The sequence below is a fragment of the Nematolebias whitei genome, chromosome 6, assembly GCF_014905685.2.
Source record: "Nematolebias whitei isolate Nwh7 chromosome 6, NemWhi1, whole genome shotgun sequence".
Taxonomy (NCBI): Eukaryota; Metazoa; Chordata; class Actinopteri; order Cyprinodontiformes; family Rivulidae; genus Nematolebias; species Nematolebias whitei.
In genome coordinates, this window is record NC_056503.1 from 43,928,108 (window position 1) to 43,948,092 (window position 19,985).

General features: G+C 42.0%; 1 protein-coding gene and 5 non-coding genes across 6 annotated transcripts in view; all 6 read right to left on the reverse strand.

The window, feature by feature from the left end:
• The window catches only part of cdon (cell adhesion associated, oncogene regulated), a 43,309-nt gene that overhangs the window by 4,850 nt on the left and 18,474 nt on the right, over positions 1–19,985 (reverse strand). Inside the window, exons 10-17 of the mRNA XM_037678317.1 lie at positions 19,200–19,415; positions 18,920–19,098; positions 10,392–10,497; positions 6,641–6,763; positions 6,347–6,538; positions 4,310–4,608; positions 4,040–4,119; positions 974–1,215 (exon numbers count right to left, since the gene is read on the reverse strand). Coding sequence (XP_037534245.1) covers positions 974–1,215; positions 4,040–4,119; positions 4,310–4,608; positions 6,347–6,538; positions 6,641–6,763; positions 10,392–10,497; positions 18,920–19,098; positions 19,200–19,415 — 1,437 coding nt within the window. The remainder of the gene's footprint in view (positions 1–973; positions 1,216–4,039; positions 4,120–4,309; positions 4,609–6,346; positions 6,539–6,640; positions 6,764–10,391; positions 10,498–18,919; positions 19,099–19,199; positions 19,416–19,985) is intronic.
• trnar-ucu lies at positions 14,723–14,810 on the reverse strand. The gene is given in 2 exon segments: positions 14,723–14,758; positions 14,774–14,810. It is a non-coding gene; the product is annotated as a tRNA-Arg (tRNA).
• trnar-ucu lies at positions 14,977–15,064 on the reverse strand. Its single transcript is given in 2 exon segments — positions 14,977–15,012; positions 15,028–15,064. It is a non-coding gene; the product is annotated as a tRNA-Arg (tRNA).
• trnar-ucu lies at positions 15,466–15,553 on the reverse strand. The gene is given in 2 exon segments: positions 15,466–15,501; positions 15,517–15,553. It is a non-coding gene; the product is annotated as a tRNA-Arg (tRNA).
• Positions 16,413–16,500, reverse strand: trnar-ucu. The gene is given in 2 exon segments: positions 16,413–16,448; positions 16,464–16,500. It is a non-coding gene; the product is annotated as a tRNA-Arg (tRNA).
• trnar-ucu lies at positions 17,682–17,769 on the reverse strand. Its single transcript is given in 2 exon segments — positions 17,682–17,717; positions 17,733–17,769. It is a non-coding gene; the product is annotated as a tRNA-Arg (tRNA).

Here is a 19,985-nt window from a genome sequence, read left to right on the forward strand (position 1 = left end):
CTCCATCATGCCACAGAGCTTTGTATTTGGTGACTGAAATTACATCATCTCAGTCAAAATCACTGTCAGTGATATTAGTCTGTTCAAGTCAGAGCTGCTGTCTGACATGAACTCTAAATCAAATCATGACTTTTTCCGTTTTGACTACAGGTCAAAATTTCATTTGTCTGCTGGGTACTCAAACATACCAGATATGTGGCTCTGTGGCGCAATGGACAGCGCATTGGACTTCTAGTAGGACACTAAAGAAGTGATTCAAAGGTTGTGGGTTCAAGTCCCACCATTGTCACTATTTCAATATTGAAAACTACCTGTAATCAGCCTCTTTCTCTTGCAGTAAAAAATGACAACAGTATGGTAATCTTGGTACAGTATAAAATGTAAATATTTGGAAAAATTGTTGATGCATTTGTGAATCTTGGGGTACACGTGCGATTCTTGTGCTTTTGTGAAAGCTTTGTAATTGAATTTATCTCCATAGACTGGAATACAAATCCATGGAGGAATTCAAAACAGGGAGTTCAACTCTCTCTCCTTCTCTGGCAGTAAAAATGAACATTCTGGTATTCCTGGTACAGTTTTAAACATGTCCATTTGGGAAAACTTTGATGCCTTTCTGAATCTTGGAAAAAGCAAACAGATCTCATGCTTAAGTGAAAACATTTTGAGACAAATCTATCTTCATATGATGGAAGGTCAAACAGGAAGATTGGGAGTTAAACGGCTGGTAGATTTGAAAATACCAGTGAACAACCACTTGGCTCTGTGGTGCAATGGACAGCGCGTTGGACTTCTAGTTGAACAACAGAGGAGTGATTCAAAGGTTGTGGGTTCACGTCCCACCAGAGTCATTGCTGTCATGTTGCAAACTTACACTTCCATCAGTTTAGTATCAGAAAAAAAATAACTGGAGTGATGTTACTGAAATTTGACCCATTTTTATTGAAACAAGTTTAAAATAATGGTGTCTCACCGGTGCTATCTTCTGTAGAGTTTTCATTGTTCTGGATCAGGCAGCACGAGTTCTGTGATGGCGAGGATTCCTTGTGCTCGTCCGGCTGGTACCTCAAGTTGACCTCTGGCTCGGACCCTCGGCACCGCGGTGATACCTGGCCCAGCGGCACCATCTCCAGCCCGTCCTGCTGGCAGGGCGCCGCGCGATGCATCAGGGGCAGCGAGCCGTTGGGGAGCGAGCCGTTGGTCTTGTTGTAACATCTGCTCAGAGAGAAGAGAGAAGGTGGTCAGTCCTCCACAAGCAGTTCTGGTTCCTTGACCCTAAAGGTCCAGTACGAAACGCAAAACCGAGCGCCATCCAAGAACCGTTTTCTAAAAATCCAACCACAGACTGAGAGTCCAGCTTCTGGAGCTTTAAAAGTAACTTCAAACTGTTTAACAGTGTTTCACCAGAACCGAACGTCTCTCCACAGGCCCAAGACTGGGCTGCGACCCCCCCCCTCCCCCCCCCCCCCCCCACACACACACACACACAGCAGCCGGAGGTAAATAAACACAGAACTCATTACGTCTGCTGGCTGAATGCACTTTGAGTAAACTGTGATGCTGGAAACCCTTAAATACATAAACAAGACAAGCAGGAGGTGTGTGTGTGTTTGTGTGTGACTCAAGCATTTCCTTTTCAGTTCATAAAATATGAGGAATATTTAGGATTTTCGGCACAGTTTTACTTTTTAAAACCAACAAGGCTCATATGGTTGCCATCTCTGCCATTTTTTTCCTCTCCTTAAAGCAACAGTTCAGTTTCTCCTCATTACGGAGGAAAACAATATACAAAGATAATGTTCATCTATAGCGTTAGCAAAATATCTCTTAGATATTTCTGATCTTAGATTGGAGGCAATGTGTTCAACATAATGGTATTTCTTCCAGTTATCTGTTAACAATGTACCACAAGGCTCAGTCTTAGGACCCAACCTCTTTACAATCTACATAGGTAATGTAGGTCAGAGCATCCCTGATGCATCCATACATCCATCCATTTTCTTCCACTTATCCGGGGTCAGGTCGTGGGGGTAGCAGCCTAAGTAGGGAGGCCCAGACTTCCCTCTCCCCAGCCACTTGGGCCAGCTCCTCCGGGGGAATCCCGAGGCGTTCCCAGGCCAGCCGAGAAACATAGTCCCTCCAGCGTGTCCTGGGTCTTCCTCTGGGCCTCCTCCCCGTGGGACGTGCCCGGAACACCTCACCAGGGATGTGTCCAGAAGGCATCCTAAACAGATGCCCAAGCCACATCAACTGGCTCCTCTTGACGTGGAGAAGCAGCGGCTCTACTCTGAGTCCCTCCCGGATGATCGAGCTTCTCACCCTATCTCTAAGGGAGAGCCCAGACACCCTGCGGAGAAAACTCATTTCGGCCGCTTGTATCCGAGATCTCATTCTTTCGGTCACAACCCAAAGCTCGTGACCATAGATGAGGGTGGGAACGTAGATTGACCGGTAAATTGAGAGCTTCGCCTTTTGACTCAGCTCTCTCTTCACCACGACAGACCTGTACAGCGCCCGCTTCACTGCAGATGCTGCACCTATCCGCCTATCGATTTCACGTTCCATTTTTCCCTCATTCGTGAACAAGACCCCAAGATACTTGAACTCCTCCACTTGGGGTAGGACCTCCTCCCTGACCCAGAGAGGGCACTCTACCCTTTTCCGGCTCATCCATACATTTCTATGCTGATGACACAGTTGTTTATTGTCGAGCTAAAACAGTTGCTAAGGTTTTCCAGCTTTTGCAATCCGCTTTTGACATCATCCAGTCAGACTTGCTCCGTCTCAAACTTGTCCTAAATGTCTGGTGCCTTCATACATCTCCTCCTACATGTCTCTGCGTGAGTGCAGCTACAGCGTGCGCTCTCAGGACATTATTACCTGCAGTGTTCCCTCAGTGAGGACTGAACTTGGCAAAAGGGCCTTCTCCTACTCCGCTCCTGTTTCCTGGAATATCTTACAAAAAGATCTGAAGCTCTCGACCTTGACCTCTAAGTGGCTTCAAACATGTTAAGTTCCTGGGAAAAACCAATGCAGACATGTTCCTGATTTTAGTTTTCTACATCTTCTTCTTATAATCTAGCTGTTTTTTATTTTACATTTCCTTTTAATTATCCTTTTACCATAATTACCATTTTAACTTCACTTGTTAAAAATAAATAAATAAAATAATTTGAACGGATCCTTTATGATTGTCTATTGTTGTTTACTGTTGTCATCACTCTGTTAAAATCTGGTCTCTCTTGTAAATGAGTCCCCGAGGTTCAACGGGATTAACTGTATAAATAAAGGTTGAATGAATCTCAGGAACTTTAGTGAAACTTTGATTGAAGATGGCCGCCGCAGCAAGAGTCTGAGCATGTAACTCAGTTGATTTTACAAACCGTTATTTAAAATTTAATGTGGTAGTAGCTGAGACTGATCCCCAACTCATTAGTCTGTTAGCACAATATCTCATGAATCAGTGGAAATATTTTGATGACACATTCAGGAAATAATCATTAGGTGTTCATCAACTGATTACCTTTTGGAGTCTACCTGATTCAAGATGGCCGCCGCAGCCAACTGACTTGAACAAACATTTAAATGGCAGCAACTCAACCAGTTTTACAGATATTGAGCTAAAGTTTGGTGAAGTAGTGGCTGAGAGTCATCTCAAACCCACACTCTGAGCAGTACGCATTATGCAGGATTTTACCTAAAAACTTTGCCATCAACTATTAGAATCAACTCTGTTTGTCTGTTAGCAAAATATCTCACGAACCACAAAATGGATTTTAATGAACCGTTCAGGGAATAATCACTTAGTGTTCATCTTCAACTATTTGACACTTGGAGCCAAGCTAATCCAAGATGGCTGCCAAGGTCAATTGACCCTAGAAAACACAAAAACGGCTGTAGTTCGGTCAGTCGTGCAGCTATCAAGTTAAATTTGGTGAGCAAGAGAGAAAAAACAAATTGTGAATCCTGAAAGCAACAATCTTCAAAACAGGTAGCATAAGGACACTAAAAATGTAATAGTACGGTTTTCTTGTCTCACCTGTTGTTGTTGCAAATGTTCTGACAGCTCATACAGTCAGAGTTGTCTGTTTGAGGAAGAGCCGTGTACATTCCTCCACCCTGAAAACAAAAAGTCAGTTTTTATAACAACATCACTGAGTCGGGTTTAAGGCCAAAGGTTCAGACTAAGATTTTGTTTTGTTGAGAAATGACGGCGCTGTAGATGTTTTCATCAAACCTCACGCTGAGATCTCACGAGATGCGTTTACAAACTTTCATGTCTCTCAGTTTGGAAAGCGTTCCGACTCACGTTGAGGTGGTGGTGGGGGTGTGAGTGCTCGCAGTCATGGGCGCTCCGAGGCAAAGCGCCGTCGTGGCCGTGTGGGTGGCCGGGCGAGAACACGCCGCCCGAGCCGTTGAGCAGCGCCAAGCCATTGGGGAGCTTGTGGTGGAGGTGATGGCAACCCTGCGGTAGCACCTGGCCGCCGTGCCCGTAGCCACCGTGGACGCCTCCGTTGACGCGGCTGCCGCCCGGCGCCGCCGTGGTGTACTCCAGGATGTGACCGTTCAGCTCTGCTGACTGGTACAGGTAACCAGGAGGGTCGTACTCTGCAGAGTAAAGGACATAAACTGATTCCAGGTCTGATCTCAGAGCTTTAAACAAACTCTTTCCAATAAACCGTTCATACCTGACACCAACATCTGTGTGTGATCTGACAGCTCTAAATACAGGTGTGAATGCCCTCGGTGCACAAAACGTCTTCGCTCAGAGGCGATCTGAACCCCTTTTATTCATGTTTGACGGTCTGAACACAATCCATCGTGAGCCAGGTCAGACGTTCTACTGAACTAACGGGACCCAACGCAATCAGCAGAGTTACTAACCGGATTAAAAACCGTGTCCCCTCTGCAATCTGCTGATTGAAAACAAGTGGTACTCTGATGTCCCCCGTCGCTGAGGGATTTGAACAGTGAATGTTTATAGTTTTCAAGATAAGTGTTTTTCTGGAGTGGAATTGAACAAGGAATGCAAGTAAACCTAAATGTTTTTGGTGCAAGATTAGGCCTGTCACGATAATAAATTTTGCTGGGCAATGAATTGTCTCAGAAATTATTGCGATAAACGATAATATTGTTTGAAACTTGACAATAATTAGTAATTGTTGTCAAATTTAAGAAGAAATGTTGGTTAATTTTTGCGTGTAGCACCTTTTGTGACCACTGGATGGCAGTATAAGACGGTTTGAACCGAAGGATGGATAGTGAGGGAGCGAGCAGCGTGAATCTTTAAGAAAAATGGGAGGGAGGCCCCTTGACATGACACGAGCTGTCTCGCCTTTTTCTTCTGTTCTCAAAATGGCTGACGCTCAGTGTGGTTTGAGCTCTTTAGCATAGCATTTGTCACGCAAAGCTTTTAATAAACAAATCAGTAAACAAGTTCCCAGCTTCTTTTTGCAGAACAACTTTTTACATGAAGGCACGGGTTTCAACCGTGAATTCTGGAGCTTCAACAAGACAGAGATTTTTTCACAAGGTCAGCCTTTTAGCTTAGCTCATAGCTTAGCTCGTAGCTTAGCTGTTTTAATTAGCCAAAAACGCAATTTTGGACGGTTAAAATAGATTTTAAAGAGAAAAGAGAAAGGGAGGGGTCAGTGAAAAACACCAGAGTTGTGCCTTTTGTCATTCAGTGTCTTCAGTAGAAAGAGAGAGACACGAAGAAACGATAAAGCCGATAAATGAAAATGAGGTTGATAATTTTCATTTATCATGCGATTAATTGATTTATTGTTTATCGCGACAGGCCTATGCAAGATATTGAAGTGGGTAGGAGTTACAATGAATATAAGAACAGATGGTGACAGATCCTGGTGAGCTACCATAAGAAACAATGATGGAGTCAGGGGATGGCCAACGGTGGCGTTAGCCCCCAATGATTAAACTTCGGCCACCCTGACGGCCACCCCAATCATTTGAGGAAACTATACTTTTAGCAATATAAAAACTAGAAAGCATAGTTCCGTCAAATATTAGGGGTGACTGGTTTACATATTTACAGTATATAGTGGTGGCCATCTTGGATTTTGACATGGCAACCCATTTTTTTATAGTGATCTTTTTTTACTCCTAGATACCAAATGGAAAAATTATCAGAATTATCACAGAATTATTTCAACATCTGAAAAAAGAGTGTTTTGAACAACGACCAAGACTTTTGCGAGCACCTTGGGGCCTGTATACGCACTGGAAACCAATACTTGGTATATGATGGTAACAGAGCTGCCAAGAGGCCAAATATTAATGAATGTCTGCATTTTCTTGAGCGCTTGTTGTTTATGCTGACCCTTACTGTGCATGTTGTTCTGCTGGCGGTTTCTCCACAGACACATGGCGATAAAAGACAGCAGGATGAGCACCATCACCACCAGGACACAGCCCACGATCAGGTACAGCAGTCCTCCAGGGGAGCTGGGGGACTCTGGAGGGTGGGGACCAGGCGGGGTGAAGGGGTACTGACTGGGCGAGCCCGATGACTGACGAGCTAAAAGCAGGAACCAAACCGTAAACTGTAACTCTGTGGATCCGACCCGTCACGCTGAAACTTTTCTGCTGAGTCGTTCCTCGCGCGGCCGAGTTTTCTTACCTCTGGTCTCGCAGATCATGACGTTGCTGTATTCGCTCTCCCCTCCGCCATTGTAGCACTGCATCTTGATGTCGTAGGAGGTCTCCGGCTGCAGGTGCGCGATCATGTGCCAGTTTTTTACACCTGGAAAACCACAGACGTCAGCGTTCACTCGTTTTCAACCAGTACTTTCCTGTTGAGTCAGTCTTTGCTCGAGGCTCCTCCGAGGGCCCAGACACTTGTTTTACTTCAGTCAAGCTCCATATTTGGCAGCTTCATGTTTGCTCTGGCTCGCCTCCAGTATCTCCCCCCCAACACACACACACACACACACTGTCACACTTCAAAGTCCTCTGGAATCACAGATGAGACGACGCCTTCGACGTGGAAACGCTACATTTCCAACAAACGAGGACGAATCAAGCGGAATGTGTGTCACCAAAAACAAAGACGTTGTGCTAACAGTTAGCGCTCAAAGTATGAGCAAGGCATGACTCTCAGCTACTACCACATCTAATTTTGGTTCTGTATCTGAAGAACTGACCGAGTCAGAGACATTTTGACACCAAGATTTAATCCCAACCTTGTAAACACAGATCACACTTAATCTGCTTGTGCTCAGATTATGTAGAGCAGGTGACCCTCAGCTTAGTAAAAAGTAGTTTATTTAAGTGTACTACAAGTATACTTGTTTTACACTAAAAATGAGGAACTGTACTTGAAGTTTACTTTTTATAAACTTTATTTGCTAATACTGAAAAGTATAAAGAGAAATCTAAGACTAAGTACATTAATATTAAGCCTTACCGTAAACTTATACTTTAATACTAAAGCTTATACTTGTACTTTAGTATATGCTACTCTTTATTTCTTTATTATTATGATTATATTTTATATTTTCTTTATTATATTTTATTACTCTTTATTTCTCTTTATTCATAAAACTGTACTTAAAGTATACTTAAATAAACTGAAATGTGGACTAGAAGTATATAACTAGTGCAATGGCAGTATAGAGAAAAGTATACTTATGGTATACTTTAAATGTACTTCAACTAACTAAAATGTGACCCACAAGTGTATACATAGTACACTAATAGTATATAGATGAGTGTACTTGAATGTATAATTTGGTAAACTTAAAAACGACCTTACAACAGTATACTTGAAGTATACATTTATAAACTAAAAATGTCCCAATTTAGTCTGAATAAGTATTAAATCGGTATACGTTCTAGTACACTACAAGTACATGGTGTGTAATATACTTGATATATTTATACTTAACTTAAAGTATACTTGTAAAAATGAACTTCAAACGTACTACTTTTTGTTAAGGGCTACTACCACACTAAGTGTTAGCTCTATAACTATAAGACTAACTAAGTAAAAGCCTATTTTGTGTTAGCTGAAGGTGACTAGCTGTGGCGGCCATGTTGATTCTGGTTGGCTCCAAATGTTGCTCAGTTCTAGACAAACATCCACTGATTACTGTTGAAGAGTCTCTTTAAAATCCACCTAGCAGTTCATGAAATATTTTGCTAACAGACAGACATTAGTGACACCAAGAGGAAACGCCAAGGAAAACAGAGCTTGTGATCTGCTAGCACTCGGAAGATAAATCTCAGCTACTACCACACCAAATTTTAGCTCAACATCCATAAAACTAACTGAGTTATAGAGTTTTTGTGTTTGCTAATGAAGACTAGCTTGGGCAGCCATCTTGAATCAGGTTGACTCCAAAAGTTAATCATTTGTAAAGAAAAACCGGAGGTACTTTTTGACATTTTAACTGCACATTTGTCCCCCAGCGACTCAGACGTTTCTCCTTCCTGCAGCAGGAGCGGCCGTTAGCAGCAACCCGACCCGCTCGGCTCCAGCCGGGCTCGGGTTTCAGCTCGGGACCCGTTATCCTGCGACAACGGCTTATTAACAACAGGTTTGGTGCTCAGAGAAAGAGCCGTCTATAAATCACCGTGCAGGAATGCCTCCTCCTGGTATCCGTTCCACTCCCAGTCGATCTGAGTGGTGTGAGTTTACAGCTACGACCGGCTGAGGCTGTCAACAAACGCTTTGCTAACTCAATCTGAAGGAGACGACAGGAAGAGCTTCTTCCTACACAAATACAGGCCGAACGCTGAGGCCGAGTTGTTTCAGCTAAAAGAAGCAGATCACAAGCTGAACACTGGGAGGAGCAAAGCACTAGCTGAAAGCCAAACTTAATAAAATGCTAGCTAGAAGTCAAAAGTAGCTAAATGTTAGCTCCATGTAGCAAAGACTAGCTAACAGTATGGAAAGGATCTAACTAAAAAAATTAAAAAAAAACAGTAACTAAAAGCAGCAGAGGGGTAGAAGCAGAACATTAGCTAAAAGAAGCAAAAAAATTAGCCAAAACCTAAAGTAGCAAAAGAGTACCCAGGAGCTAAAAGCAGAAAAAAGCTGAGTAGAAGTTAAGACTAGTAAAGTTGGCTAAAGCTAGCAGAACAGTAACTGAAATAAGCAGAACATGAGCTAAATGTAGCAGAACTGTAACAAAAAGAAGAGCGGTAGCTAAAAGAAGCTGAACATTCGCTTAAACCTGAAAAGAGCAAAGCACTAGCTAAAAGTAGCAAAAGAGTAACTAAAACCATTGCTACAAGAGTAGCTTTGAGCTAAAAGTAGCAAAGCTTAGCTAGAAGTATAAGAATTGTAACCGAATATAGCAAACGAGTAGCTAAAAGAAGCAAAGCACTAGATAAAAGACAAAAAGTTGGAAAATGCTAGCTAAAAGCTAAAGCAGCAGACAAACAGCTAAAAGCAACAAAAGGCTAGCTAATGGTATCAAAAGTGTGGCTAAAGTCAAAAAGTATCTCAACACTAAAAGTAGCAAAAGAGTAGCTAGAAGTAGCAGGACTATGTGTGGCCGAGCAGCAGCTGAATAAAGCAGAACTTGGCTAAAAGTAACAAAAGGCTAGCTAGAAATAGCAGAAAGGTAACTATCAGTCTACCTGTCTAAATAAAGGTTGAATGAATGAATGAACTAAAAGTTGCAGAGCAGTAGCTGAACAATGCAGAACGATAGCAAAAAGCTAAAAAACACTAGCTAAAAGCAAAACGTAACACAACACCGGCTAAAAACTACATGCAGAGAAAGGTTAACTAAAACCCAAAGCATCAAAAGAGTAGCTAGAAGCTAAATGTATCAATAGAACAGCTAGAAGCAGAACAGTGTCTACAAGTAGCAAAAGGATAGCTAAAATAGAATGGTATACAAATCTAAAAATAGCAAAAGAAGACAAAAACAGAGCATGTTTACTGAGGCAGATTTTAAAAAGAACAATATTTTTGAAGGAGTTGAAGAAATCTTAATGTAATTCTATGGAAAAATATTTGTAAATCATGTTAAATATTTTAAAAAGTCAAAGAATTACAAACCCATAATGGATTGTTCCTACATAGAGCCTTTTTAGCAAAGAAGGCTGTTCAAAGAGCTCCACAACACAATCTGTGCCTTCATTTCCTCATCTGTACAACTCTACGAAGACAGTCTGAGCCTTTCGTCACATTCGTACCCTGATGGGACACATCGGGGGTGATGGGGGGTTCAGTGTCCCACCCACTTCAGCGTGTGACTACATACTAGAGAAATTGAACGTCCAACTACCTCATTGGAGGAAGACTGCTCTAACCACTGATCCACTGCAGCCCCAAAGGTACTCGTTGAGCAGATTGCAACAACAGTACGGAAAATTAAAAATGGAGCGAGCGTCGACACACCGAGCAGTTTTCTTACCTTCCACCACGTCTCTTTTGTAGTCGCTGTCGTTGTCGCTGTCCGTGGGCCGGTAGTAAATGTAGAAGCCCTGGATTGGAGTGTTGTTGTTACTCGACGGATTGTACTGGAAGAAAAAGGAAACATTGTTAGATAAGGGCAACCTGCTGGAGAGTGGACAGTCACAGAACAGAGACGACGCCTGTTTCAGGAGTTGACGAGGCTGTCCGAGGCTACATGTGGGGTGTGGTGGTGGTGGTGGTGGGGGGGGGGGTCGTCTGAACTAATCTGCAGCTCAAACTGTCGCAGAAACGACTGAATCAAAACAAGGAGAAACCAGAACACGGTGGCTAATCAACACAGCGGCTCATTTAAGTCATTTAAGACTGTATTTATCGGAACCGAGACAGAAATTCAACATACAAACATTCAACAGTTTTTTCCGCCAGTCCTGCTCCAACGCAACTGGTTTTAAATTGATGGGTCCTTTAAGCCCCTTATCCACAGGGCCTTTTGGGGCTCCTATGTAACTAGTTCGGGCCGATTGCGTGGTTTATCCACAATGCCTTCAGCAGTGGAACCCATCCCATTTTTGGGACCTACTTCTCTGAGGTCCCAGGTCTGGTTCTTGTTGGGTCTAGATGTGACATCAGCGCACTGTAGGTCACTGATTGGTCAGGGGGCGTATTCATTGGTGGAGGGCAGAGATCAAGGAGGTCATCCATTTTGGTTTTGTGTTGTTTTCCAGCTCTTCTTCTTCTAATACATGTTAGTGGTGCTTAGAAAAGAGCTTAATGTAGCACTGGCGCCACCAGCTGCTAAGGTGTGTTGATATTAACAATCCGCCCACTAAACGGGAACTATGGGCACTGTGGAGACAGAAAAAAAGAGGTCCCACCAGAATCGGACACAACAGGGTCCAACAAGAACCAGCCCTGTGGATAAGGGGCTTTAGAAGATTCTCCAGAATTTGACAATAAGTTGTTCGATTCTTTGCTATCAGGAGTGTCGGAACAAGTTAGCGTGTCTCAAGGAACGGGTTTGGTTAAAAACCGTTCTGTTTAACGCAAAACTCCCAAAAATGTTCAGACTCCGCTGTTGTTTTAAACAAGATAAACATGTTTCATTCTAATAAACACACAGAACGGTTACTGCAAGCTAATCTATAATTCTGACTTTGGTGGGACTCCAACCTTCAACCTTTGAGTAACTTCTCCAGGGTTTGGCTAGAAGTCCAATGTGCCATAGAGCAACGTAAATAAAGGTACTATTAGAGAAACGCCAGCAGTCAAACTCCCAAGCTTTCAATTAGAAATCTTCATGGAGATAAAATAGTCTCAAAAGTGTTCGTGAACGCAACAGTTCTTCAAACGAGCGCTTTGTAATGGCGAGCAGCACAAACAGCGCTCTGCTAGCTACCACCGCTACTGGTCATCTACTCACACAAGCACAGAAAAACTACTGACTGCTGCCATCCGTAGTGCCAGGCATTTTCAAAAACCGCCACTCTGAGACCTGGATTCATAAAGTTTCCGTCGAGTAAAATGACCTTTGTTAATGCAGCAGAAAAAAAGTGAGATTCTGCTGCACCGTTCCTTCACACACACCAGTGAGTCATCAACGCACGGTGAGAGAATGAGACGTACAACCAGTTTACTTTAAATTTCACTGTAACATATGACTTTATTACTGCTTTAAATGCATGAGTTTAATGGGAGATATTTCAAGTTGTTCTGCATTAATGAAGCAATGACTCTGGTGGGACTTGAACCCAAAACCTTTGAATAACCCCACCCGTGCCTGGAAGTCCAACACGCTGTACTTTGCGCCACAGAGACCCTCAGTCTGAGTGATTAGTTTCAGATACATCGGCAGTAGGGGTGTAAATCACCAGCTTTACCACGATACGATATACTGATTTGTTTGTATGACGATACAATTTTTCTCGATATCACAAAGTCTCTCACGATACGATTTCGGTTCTATTCGATTCACAAGTCTGCGATCAATATATTGCGATGTCAAATGTCCATCTCATTTACATATAAATAAAATTACAAAAACTATTCAAATATGATTTAACCGTTTTATTTCTGTTATTTCAGGCACCAGGCATTTAAATAAAAAAAAAAATGTTTTTCTTAATTAATGAAAAAAAAAAAAGAATGACCTGTTCAATTTAGTCTCACATTTCTCATGTTTAAGTACATTTTTTTTAAACCAGTTAACTTAAAAGTGTCCTGAGGACCTTTCAGTTATAAAGAAACAAAAATAGATATTGAGCTTACATAACATGGCTGTTAATGTTGTTTCTTCTTCAGGTGAACGGCCAAATTTGTTGTGTTTCCCCGAGTATTTGAACTCACACTGGCACCTGTTGCACACGACATGAGTTCTGACTGTTGAGCCGTTCTTCTGCTGGAATCCTAAATATTTTCACAGTGTTGGTTTAAATCCAGCAGGAGAGTGAATTTCATCTGTTTTCTGCCTCGTCTGCCATGTTGCTGAGGCGGCCTCAGAGCGCAGCCGCGCACAGAAATGGTGACACAGATTGCCTTGGGAATTTCAAATTAAAAGCGTATTTTAAAGATGACGACATGAATCAAAGTTTTAGTTTTGCCACAATATAATTGAATCAATCATTGAATAGACATATCGATTTAAATCGATGTATTGTTACAGCCACAATTTGCAGTCACTCTTGCAATTAGAATTCTAAAGAAGGTCTAAAATGTTTGAGGACATGGACTGGACACTCTTGGACAATGTTACTGCTTTATGTCAAAATTGGTCAGAGAGGTCGTATTTCGTTAGTTTACAACGCCAAAAATGCAACTTTATAGTGACTTGAACCCACATACTTTGAAATGCTTCTTAGGTCTACAGCTAGAAGTCCAATGCTCTGTCCATTGTACCTCTGAGCCACACAGTCACATGATTACTTTCAGATACATCATCAGTCAACCTTGTAATTACAATGCCAAAGGGACTAAATGTTTCAAGGACCTGGACTGGATACTCATGGACAATGTTACTACTTTATGTCAAAATTTGCCAGAGAGGTCATATCTAATTAGTATTCAACCATAAAGCAACAACTCTGAGGGGACTCGAACACACAGCCTTTGAATCACCACACTCATGTCTAGAACTGAACCGCATTGTCCACTGCACCACAGAGCGACATAATTATTTTCAGATACATCGGCAGTGAATCTTGCAATTAGAATTCTAAAGCATCTAAAATGTTTGAGGACATGGACACTCCTGGACAATGTTACTGCTTTATGTCAAAAGTGGTCAGAGAGGTCATATTTCGTTAGTCTACAACAATAAAATCCAACTCTTGTGGGATTCAAACTCACAATCTTTGAATTCCTTTTAAGGTCTACAGCTTGAAGTCCAATGCGCTGTCCATATCTCGACAGAGCCACTATGTTTGAGTGATTATTTTCAGGTATATCTGCAGTCAATCTTCCAATTAGAATTCCAAAGAGACTAAAATGTTTGAGGACCTGGACAACTTTACGTCAGAAATAGCCGGAGTTGTGAGACAGTCTACAACCCTAACGCAACACCTCTGGTGGGACTCAAAGCCACAACCTTTGAATTAATTCTCAAGTGTACAGTTTGAGGTCCAATGTGCTGTCCATTGCGCCACATAGACAAACTGTCTGAAAGATTATTTTCAGATACACCTGCTGTCAGACTTACAAATATAATTCCAAACAACATCTAAAATGTTTGAAGACCTGGACACTGTTACTGCTTTATGTCAAAAATTGTCAGAGGTCATATCTAATTAGTCTACAACCCAAAAGTAAGAACTTTGGTGGGACTCGAACCCACTAAAGCAAAGAATCTGCTGGGAGTCAAAGCTACAACCTTTGAATTAATTCTCAAGTGTACAACTAGAGGTCCAACGCACTGTCCATTGCGCCACAGAGCCACACTGTCTGAAAGATTATTTTCAGACACATCTGCAGTCAATCTTACAATTAGAATTCTAAAAAACATCTAAAATATTTGAGGACTTGGACAACGTTACTGCTTTATGTCAAAGATGGTGATAGAGGTCATATCTAGTACGTCTACAAACCTAAAAAGACTTGCCTCTGGTGCGACTATAACAGTCAACTTTTGAATCCCTAACCCATGCCTAGAAGTCCAACGCAATGTCCATTGAGCCACAGAGCCACACTGACTGAAAGGTTATTTTCAGATACATCTGCTATCACGTCTTGCAATTAGAACAAGTACAATTAAAAAGTTTGAGGAATTGGACAAGGTACTGCTTTAAGTCATAAATGACCAAAGAGATCATATCTAGTTAGTCTACAAATCTAAAGCAACGACTCTGGTGGGACTCGAACCCACAGCCTTTGAATCACTCCGCTCATGCCTAGAAGTCCAACGCGCTGTCCATTACGCCACAGAGTCATGTGATTAGCTTCAGATACATCTGCAGTCAATCTTGCAATTAGAAATCCAAAGCAGCTCAAAAATGATTTGAGGACATGGATTGGACACTCCTGGACAATGTTACTGCTTTAAATCAAAAATTGCCAGAAAGGTCATATCTAATTAGTCTAAAACCCTAAAGCAACAACTCTGGTGGGACTCGATCCCACAGCCTTTGAATCACTCCACTCATGTCTAGAAGTCCAACGCGCTGTCCATTGCGCCACAGAGTCATGTATTCAGCTTCAGATACATCTGCAGTCAGTCTTGCAATTAGAACTCCAAAGAAGCTCAAATGTTTTGAGGACATGGACTGGACAACATTACTGCTTTATAATGTCAAAAATGGCCATATCTAGACAGTATACAAAACTAAAGAAGCAACTATGGTGGGACTCAAACCCACAACCTTTGACTAACTTCACTTATGACTAAAAGCCTAATGTGCAGTCCATTGAGCAACAGAGTCATGTGATTAGCTTCAGATATAGCTGAAGTCAATCTTGCAATTAGAAATCCAAAGAAGCTCAAAAATGATTTGAGGACATGGATTGGACACTACTGGACAATGTTACTGCTTTAAATCAAAATTTGCTAGAAAGTCATATCTAATTAATCTACAACCCTAAAGCAACAACTCTGGTGGGACTCGAACCCACAGCCTTTGAATCACTCCACTTGTGTCTAGAAGTCCAACGCGCTGTCCATTGCGACACAGAGTCATAAAGTCATGTGATTATTTTCAGATACATCTGCAGTCAATCTTGCAATTAGAATTATGAAGAACATCTAAAATATTTCAGGACATGGACTGGACACTCCTGGACAACGTTACTGCTTTATGTCAAAAATGACCTAAGAGATCGTATCTAGTTAGTCTACAAATCTAAAGCAACAACTCTGGTGGGACTCAATCCCACAGCCTTTGAATCACCACACTTTTGACTGTAGTCAATCTTGCAATTAGAACTCCAAAGAAGCTCTAAAATGTTTTGAGGAAATGGACACTCCTGGACAATGTTGCTGCTTTATAATGTCAAAAATGGTCAGTGAGGTCATGTCTAGTATACAACCTTGAAGCAACAACTCTGGTTGGACTTGAACCCACAACATTTGAATCACTTCACTCATGTATAGAAGTCCAATGTGCCGTCCATTGCACCTCAATGATGTGATTATTTTCAGATATATGTGCAATCAATCTTGCAATTAGAATTCTAAAGAACATCTAAAATATTTGAGGACATGGACACTCCTGGACAAAGTTACAGCTTTATGTCATAAATGACCAAAGAGATCAAATCTTGTTAGTCTACAAATCTAAAGCAATGACTCTGGTAGGACTTGAACCCACAGCCTTTGAATAACTTCACTCATGTCTAGCAGTACAACAAGCTGTCCATTGCACCACAGAGTCATGTGATTAGCTTCAGATACATCTGCAGTCAATCTTGCAATTTGAAATCCAAAGCAGCTCAAATTATTTGAGGACATGGATCGAATACTCAAGACAACTGTTACTGCTTTATGTCAAAAATGGCCAATGAGGTCATATCTAGTTAGTCGACAAATCTAAAGCAACAACTCTGGTGGGACTCGAACCCACAGCCTTTGAATCACTGCACACATGTCTAGAAGTCCAACGCGCTGTCCATTGCGCCACAGAGTCATGTGCTCAGCTTCAGATACATCTGCAGTCAGTCTTGCAATTAGAACTCCAAAGAAGCTAAAATGTTTTGAGGACACGGATTGGACAACATTACTGCTTTATAATGTCAGAAATGGCCATATCTAGTCAGTATACAACACTAAAGATGTAACTATGGTGGTACTCAAACCCTCAACCATTGAATAACTTCACTCATGACTAAAAGCCAAGTGTGCAGTCCATTGCGCCACAGAGGAATACAGTAATGTGATGATTATTTTCAGATACATTTGCAGTCAATCTTGCAATTAGAATTCTAAAGAACATATAAAATATTTGAGGACTTGGACAACATTACTGCTTTCCTTCTCTGTAGCAGGACCAAGACTTTGGAACGAGTTACCTCTGCTTGTCAGACAGGCCCCCTCCCTCTCGGTTTTCAAATTGTTTAAAAACCCACTACTGTTCAGTAGCTTTCAACACCAGATGATCTGTGTTTTGAACCTGTACGCTCCACACTGGTTAGTCGTCATATTTATTATCTGCATCGTTTTTATGTCTATGTTCTGATTTACCTCATTTTGTATATTTCTTTGTGTGTTGCCTGCTGTTTTGTCTGTACAGCACTTTGGTTGGCCTTGTCACAGTTTTAAGTGCTCTATAAATAAAATGGTGTATCTAGTTTGTCTATAAGTCTAAAGCTTTGACTCTGGTAGGACTCAAACACACACAAGCTTTGAATTACTCCACCCATGTCTAGAAGTCCAACACACTGTCCATTGCGCAACAGCACCACACTGTCTGAAAGATTATTTTCAGATACATCTGCTGTCAATCTTGCAATAAGAATTCCAAAGAACAATTAAAAGGTTTTAGGACTTGGACAACATTACAGCTTTATGTCAAAGATGGTCATAGAGGTCATATCTAGTTAGTGTACAACCCTAAAGCAATGACTCTGGTGGGCCTGGAACCCACAACATTTGAAACACTCAAGGCTTAGTCTAGAAGTCCAATGCACTGTCCACTGCGCCACAGAGCCATAAGATTATTTTCAGATACATATGAAGTCAATTTTGCAGTTAGAATTCTATAGAACATCTAAAATGTTTGAGGACACGTACACTCCTGGACACTGTTAATGCTTTATGTCATAAATGGCCAAAGAGATCAAATCTAGTTAGTCTACAAATCAAAAGGAACAACTCTGGTGGGACTCGAACCCACAACCTTTGAATCACTCCACTCATGTCTAGAAGTCCAACGCGCTGTCCATTGCGCCACAGAGTCATGTGATTAGTTTCAGATACATCTGCAGTCAATCTTGCAATTAGAAATCCAAAGAAGGTCTAGAATGTTTTGAGGGCATGGACACTCCTGGACAACGTTGCTGCTTTATGTCAAAAATGGCTGGAGAGGTCATATGTTGTTAGTCTAGTCAAGACACGACCCTGGTAGGACTCAAACCCTCAACCTTTGAGCTGCTCCTCTGGTGTACAGCTACCAGTCCACTGTGCTGACCATTGTGCCACAGAGACTCTTGAGAGTTAACTGTGATTACACCAACAGACTCAAAATATCAGATGCTTTTTGACTCAAACTCTAAATTAAACAAGACTTTTTCACGCTTTGACACTATTTGACTACAGTCACTAACAGGACCGATGGACATTTTGCTCAGTCAGTTGTTACAAAAAAACCAAAAGTCATAGCTCCAATATCCTAAATGAGCCGAAGGTTTTGATACATGAGGAGCTGAAATAGAACAAGACATTAGGTTGATAAATTCAAAACACCAAAGTCCATGCTCAATAATCCAGGTATAAAATCCATCAATTTTCAGTCAGGTCATCTGGACGGTTTCTTTTTTTGTGCTAAGAAATTTTGCCTTCCATCCAGAAGGTTTTGTCAATCTCTTGGATTTTATACCTAGATTACTGAGCATGGACTTTGGTGTTTTGAACCAGTTTGACAGAACTGTCGACGAGGGAGAGGGTGGGCACCGGAGGAGAGGGCATGCCACAGAGACCATCTTAGCACCAACATATTTTTTTTTTTCCACTTTGGAGTAAGCTGTTGGGGGGAAAAGCATTTTTGTTTGGTGTTTCCTCAGACTGATGAAGCCTTCTGGATGGAAGGCGAAATGTCTCAGCAGCAAAAAAGAAACCGTCCAGATGGCCTGACTGAAAATTGTTGGATTTTGTACCTGGATTATTGAGCATGAACTTTGGTATTAAGTACTTAGACTGGAAAAAAACACAGATATAAAAACAGGAGAACAATGGTGTGAACGCCTACATTATAGCTAATGGTTACACTGGTTTCATAACTAACTTGTTAAAAAGATAATTGTACACTTCAGCTCGTGTCAGTGAGGCTCACAGTTCCAGACCAGACTTATTTTAGGATACAGAAGTTGAAAACAATCAGTGAGACTCACAGTCCAGCGCAGCATGATCTGCGTGTCGCTGATGGCGTCCGTCGAGGAGATGTGAGGTCCGACCACCGGGCGGTCGGCCATGCGACTGGCCTGTGGCACCTGGTACGGCTTGGAGGGGGTACTGGGGAGGCTGTCGCCGTACGAGTTCACAGCTATGACTCGAAACTTGTACACCGACCCTGCACGAGGAAGAGCACGAAAACAAACATTTGGAAAATGTTCTTACTACGCTCCTCAGAAACCGTTCGGGCGAGGTAAAAAAAAAAAAAAAAAAACTCACCGGGCTCCAGATTTCGAATTTCCACCAACAGTTTGAGAGGCGAGATGTTGTCAGCGGCCACGACCCACTCTGCACTGCGGCCGCGCCGGTACTCCACTCGGAAGGCTGCGATCGGAGACCCGCCGTTGGCGCGCGGGATCCACCCGACGTACACCGAACTCTCCGTCGCCATGGAAATGGTGGGGCGGTCCGGAGCTTCGGGTACTGGGGGAGAACCTTTATATTAAGAGCACATAAAATACACAAACAGGCAACGTGTGGGAATTCATTCAAACAATCAAGGAGACAAGAAGTCATCTGCGAGAGGCTTCAGGGGGTGAATACTTACTGACGGGGCTCTAAGTCACAGTTAAAGAAGGCCGGGGGGGGGGGGGGGGGGAGAGAGAGAAGAGGGTTAGTGCAGAGATTAATGTGAGTCACAGCAAGATGCCATGAAAGCAAAGTGAGTAGAAGTACAAAGACTCAAAGTCATAATTGTTTTTGAAATATAGAGGGAAAGAGGAGGTTTGGTCTTCCTACTTGAGACTTTACTTCCTCAAAAACAGATAAAAAAGCAGGTGGGGGGTTGAAAGGTTGATATATACACAACATGTACTGTCAGGGTCTGGTTTCTGGTTACATTCTGGCAGGTCTTTTGGTGTTTATTTGAAGTTTTTGTTTTCAAGTTTATTTTCTGTGTTTTATGATTCTTGTTTAGTTCAGTTAATTATTAGTTCTGTCACATCCTCCAGTCACGCTCATCTACACCTGTCCCCTGTTCCATCAATCACAGCTGCAGCCGCTCCA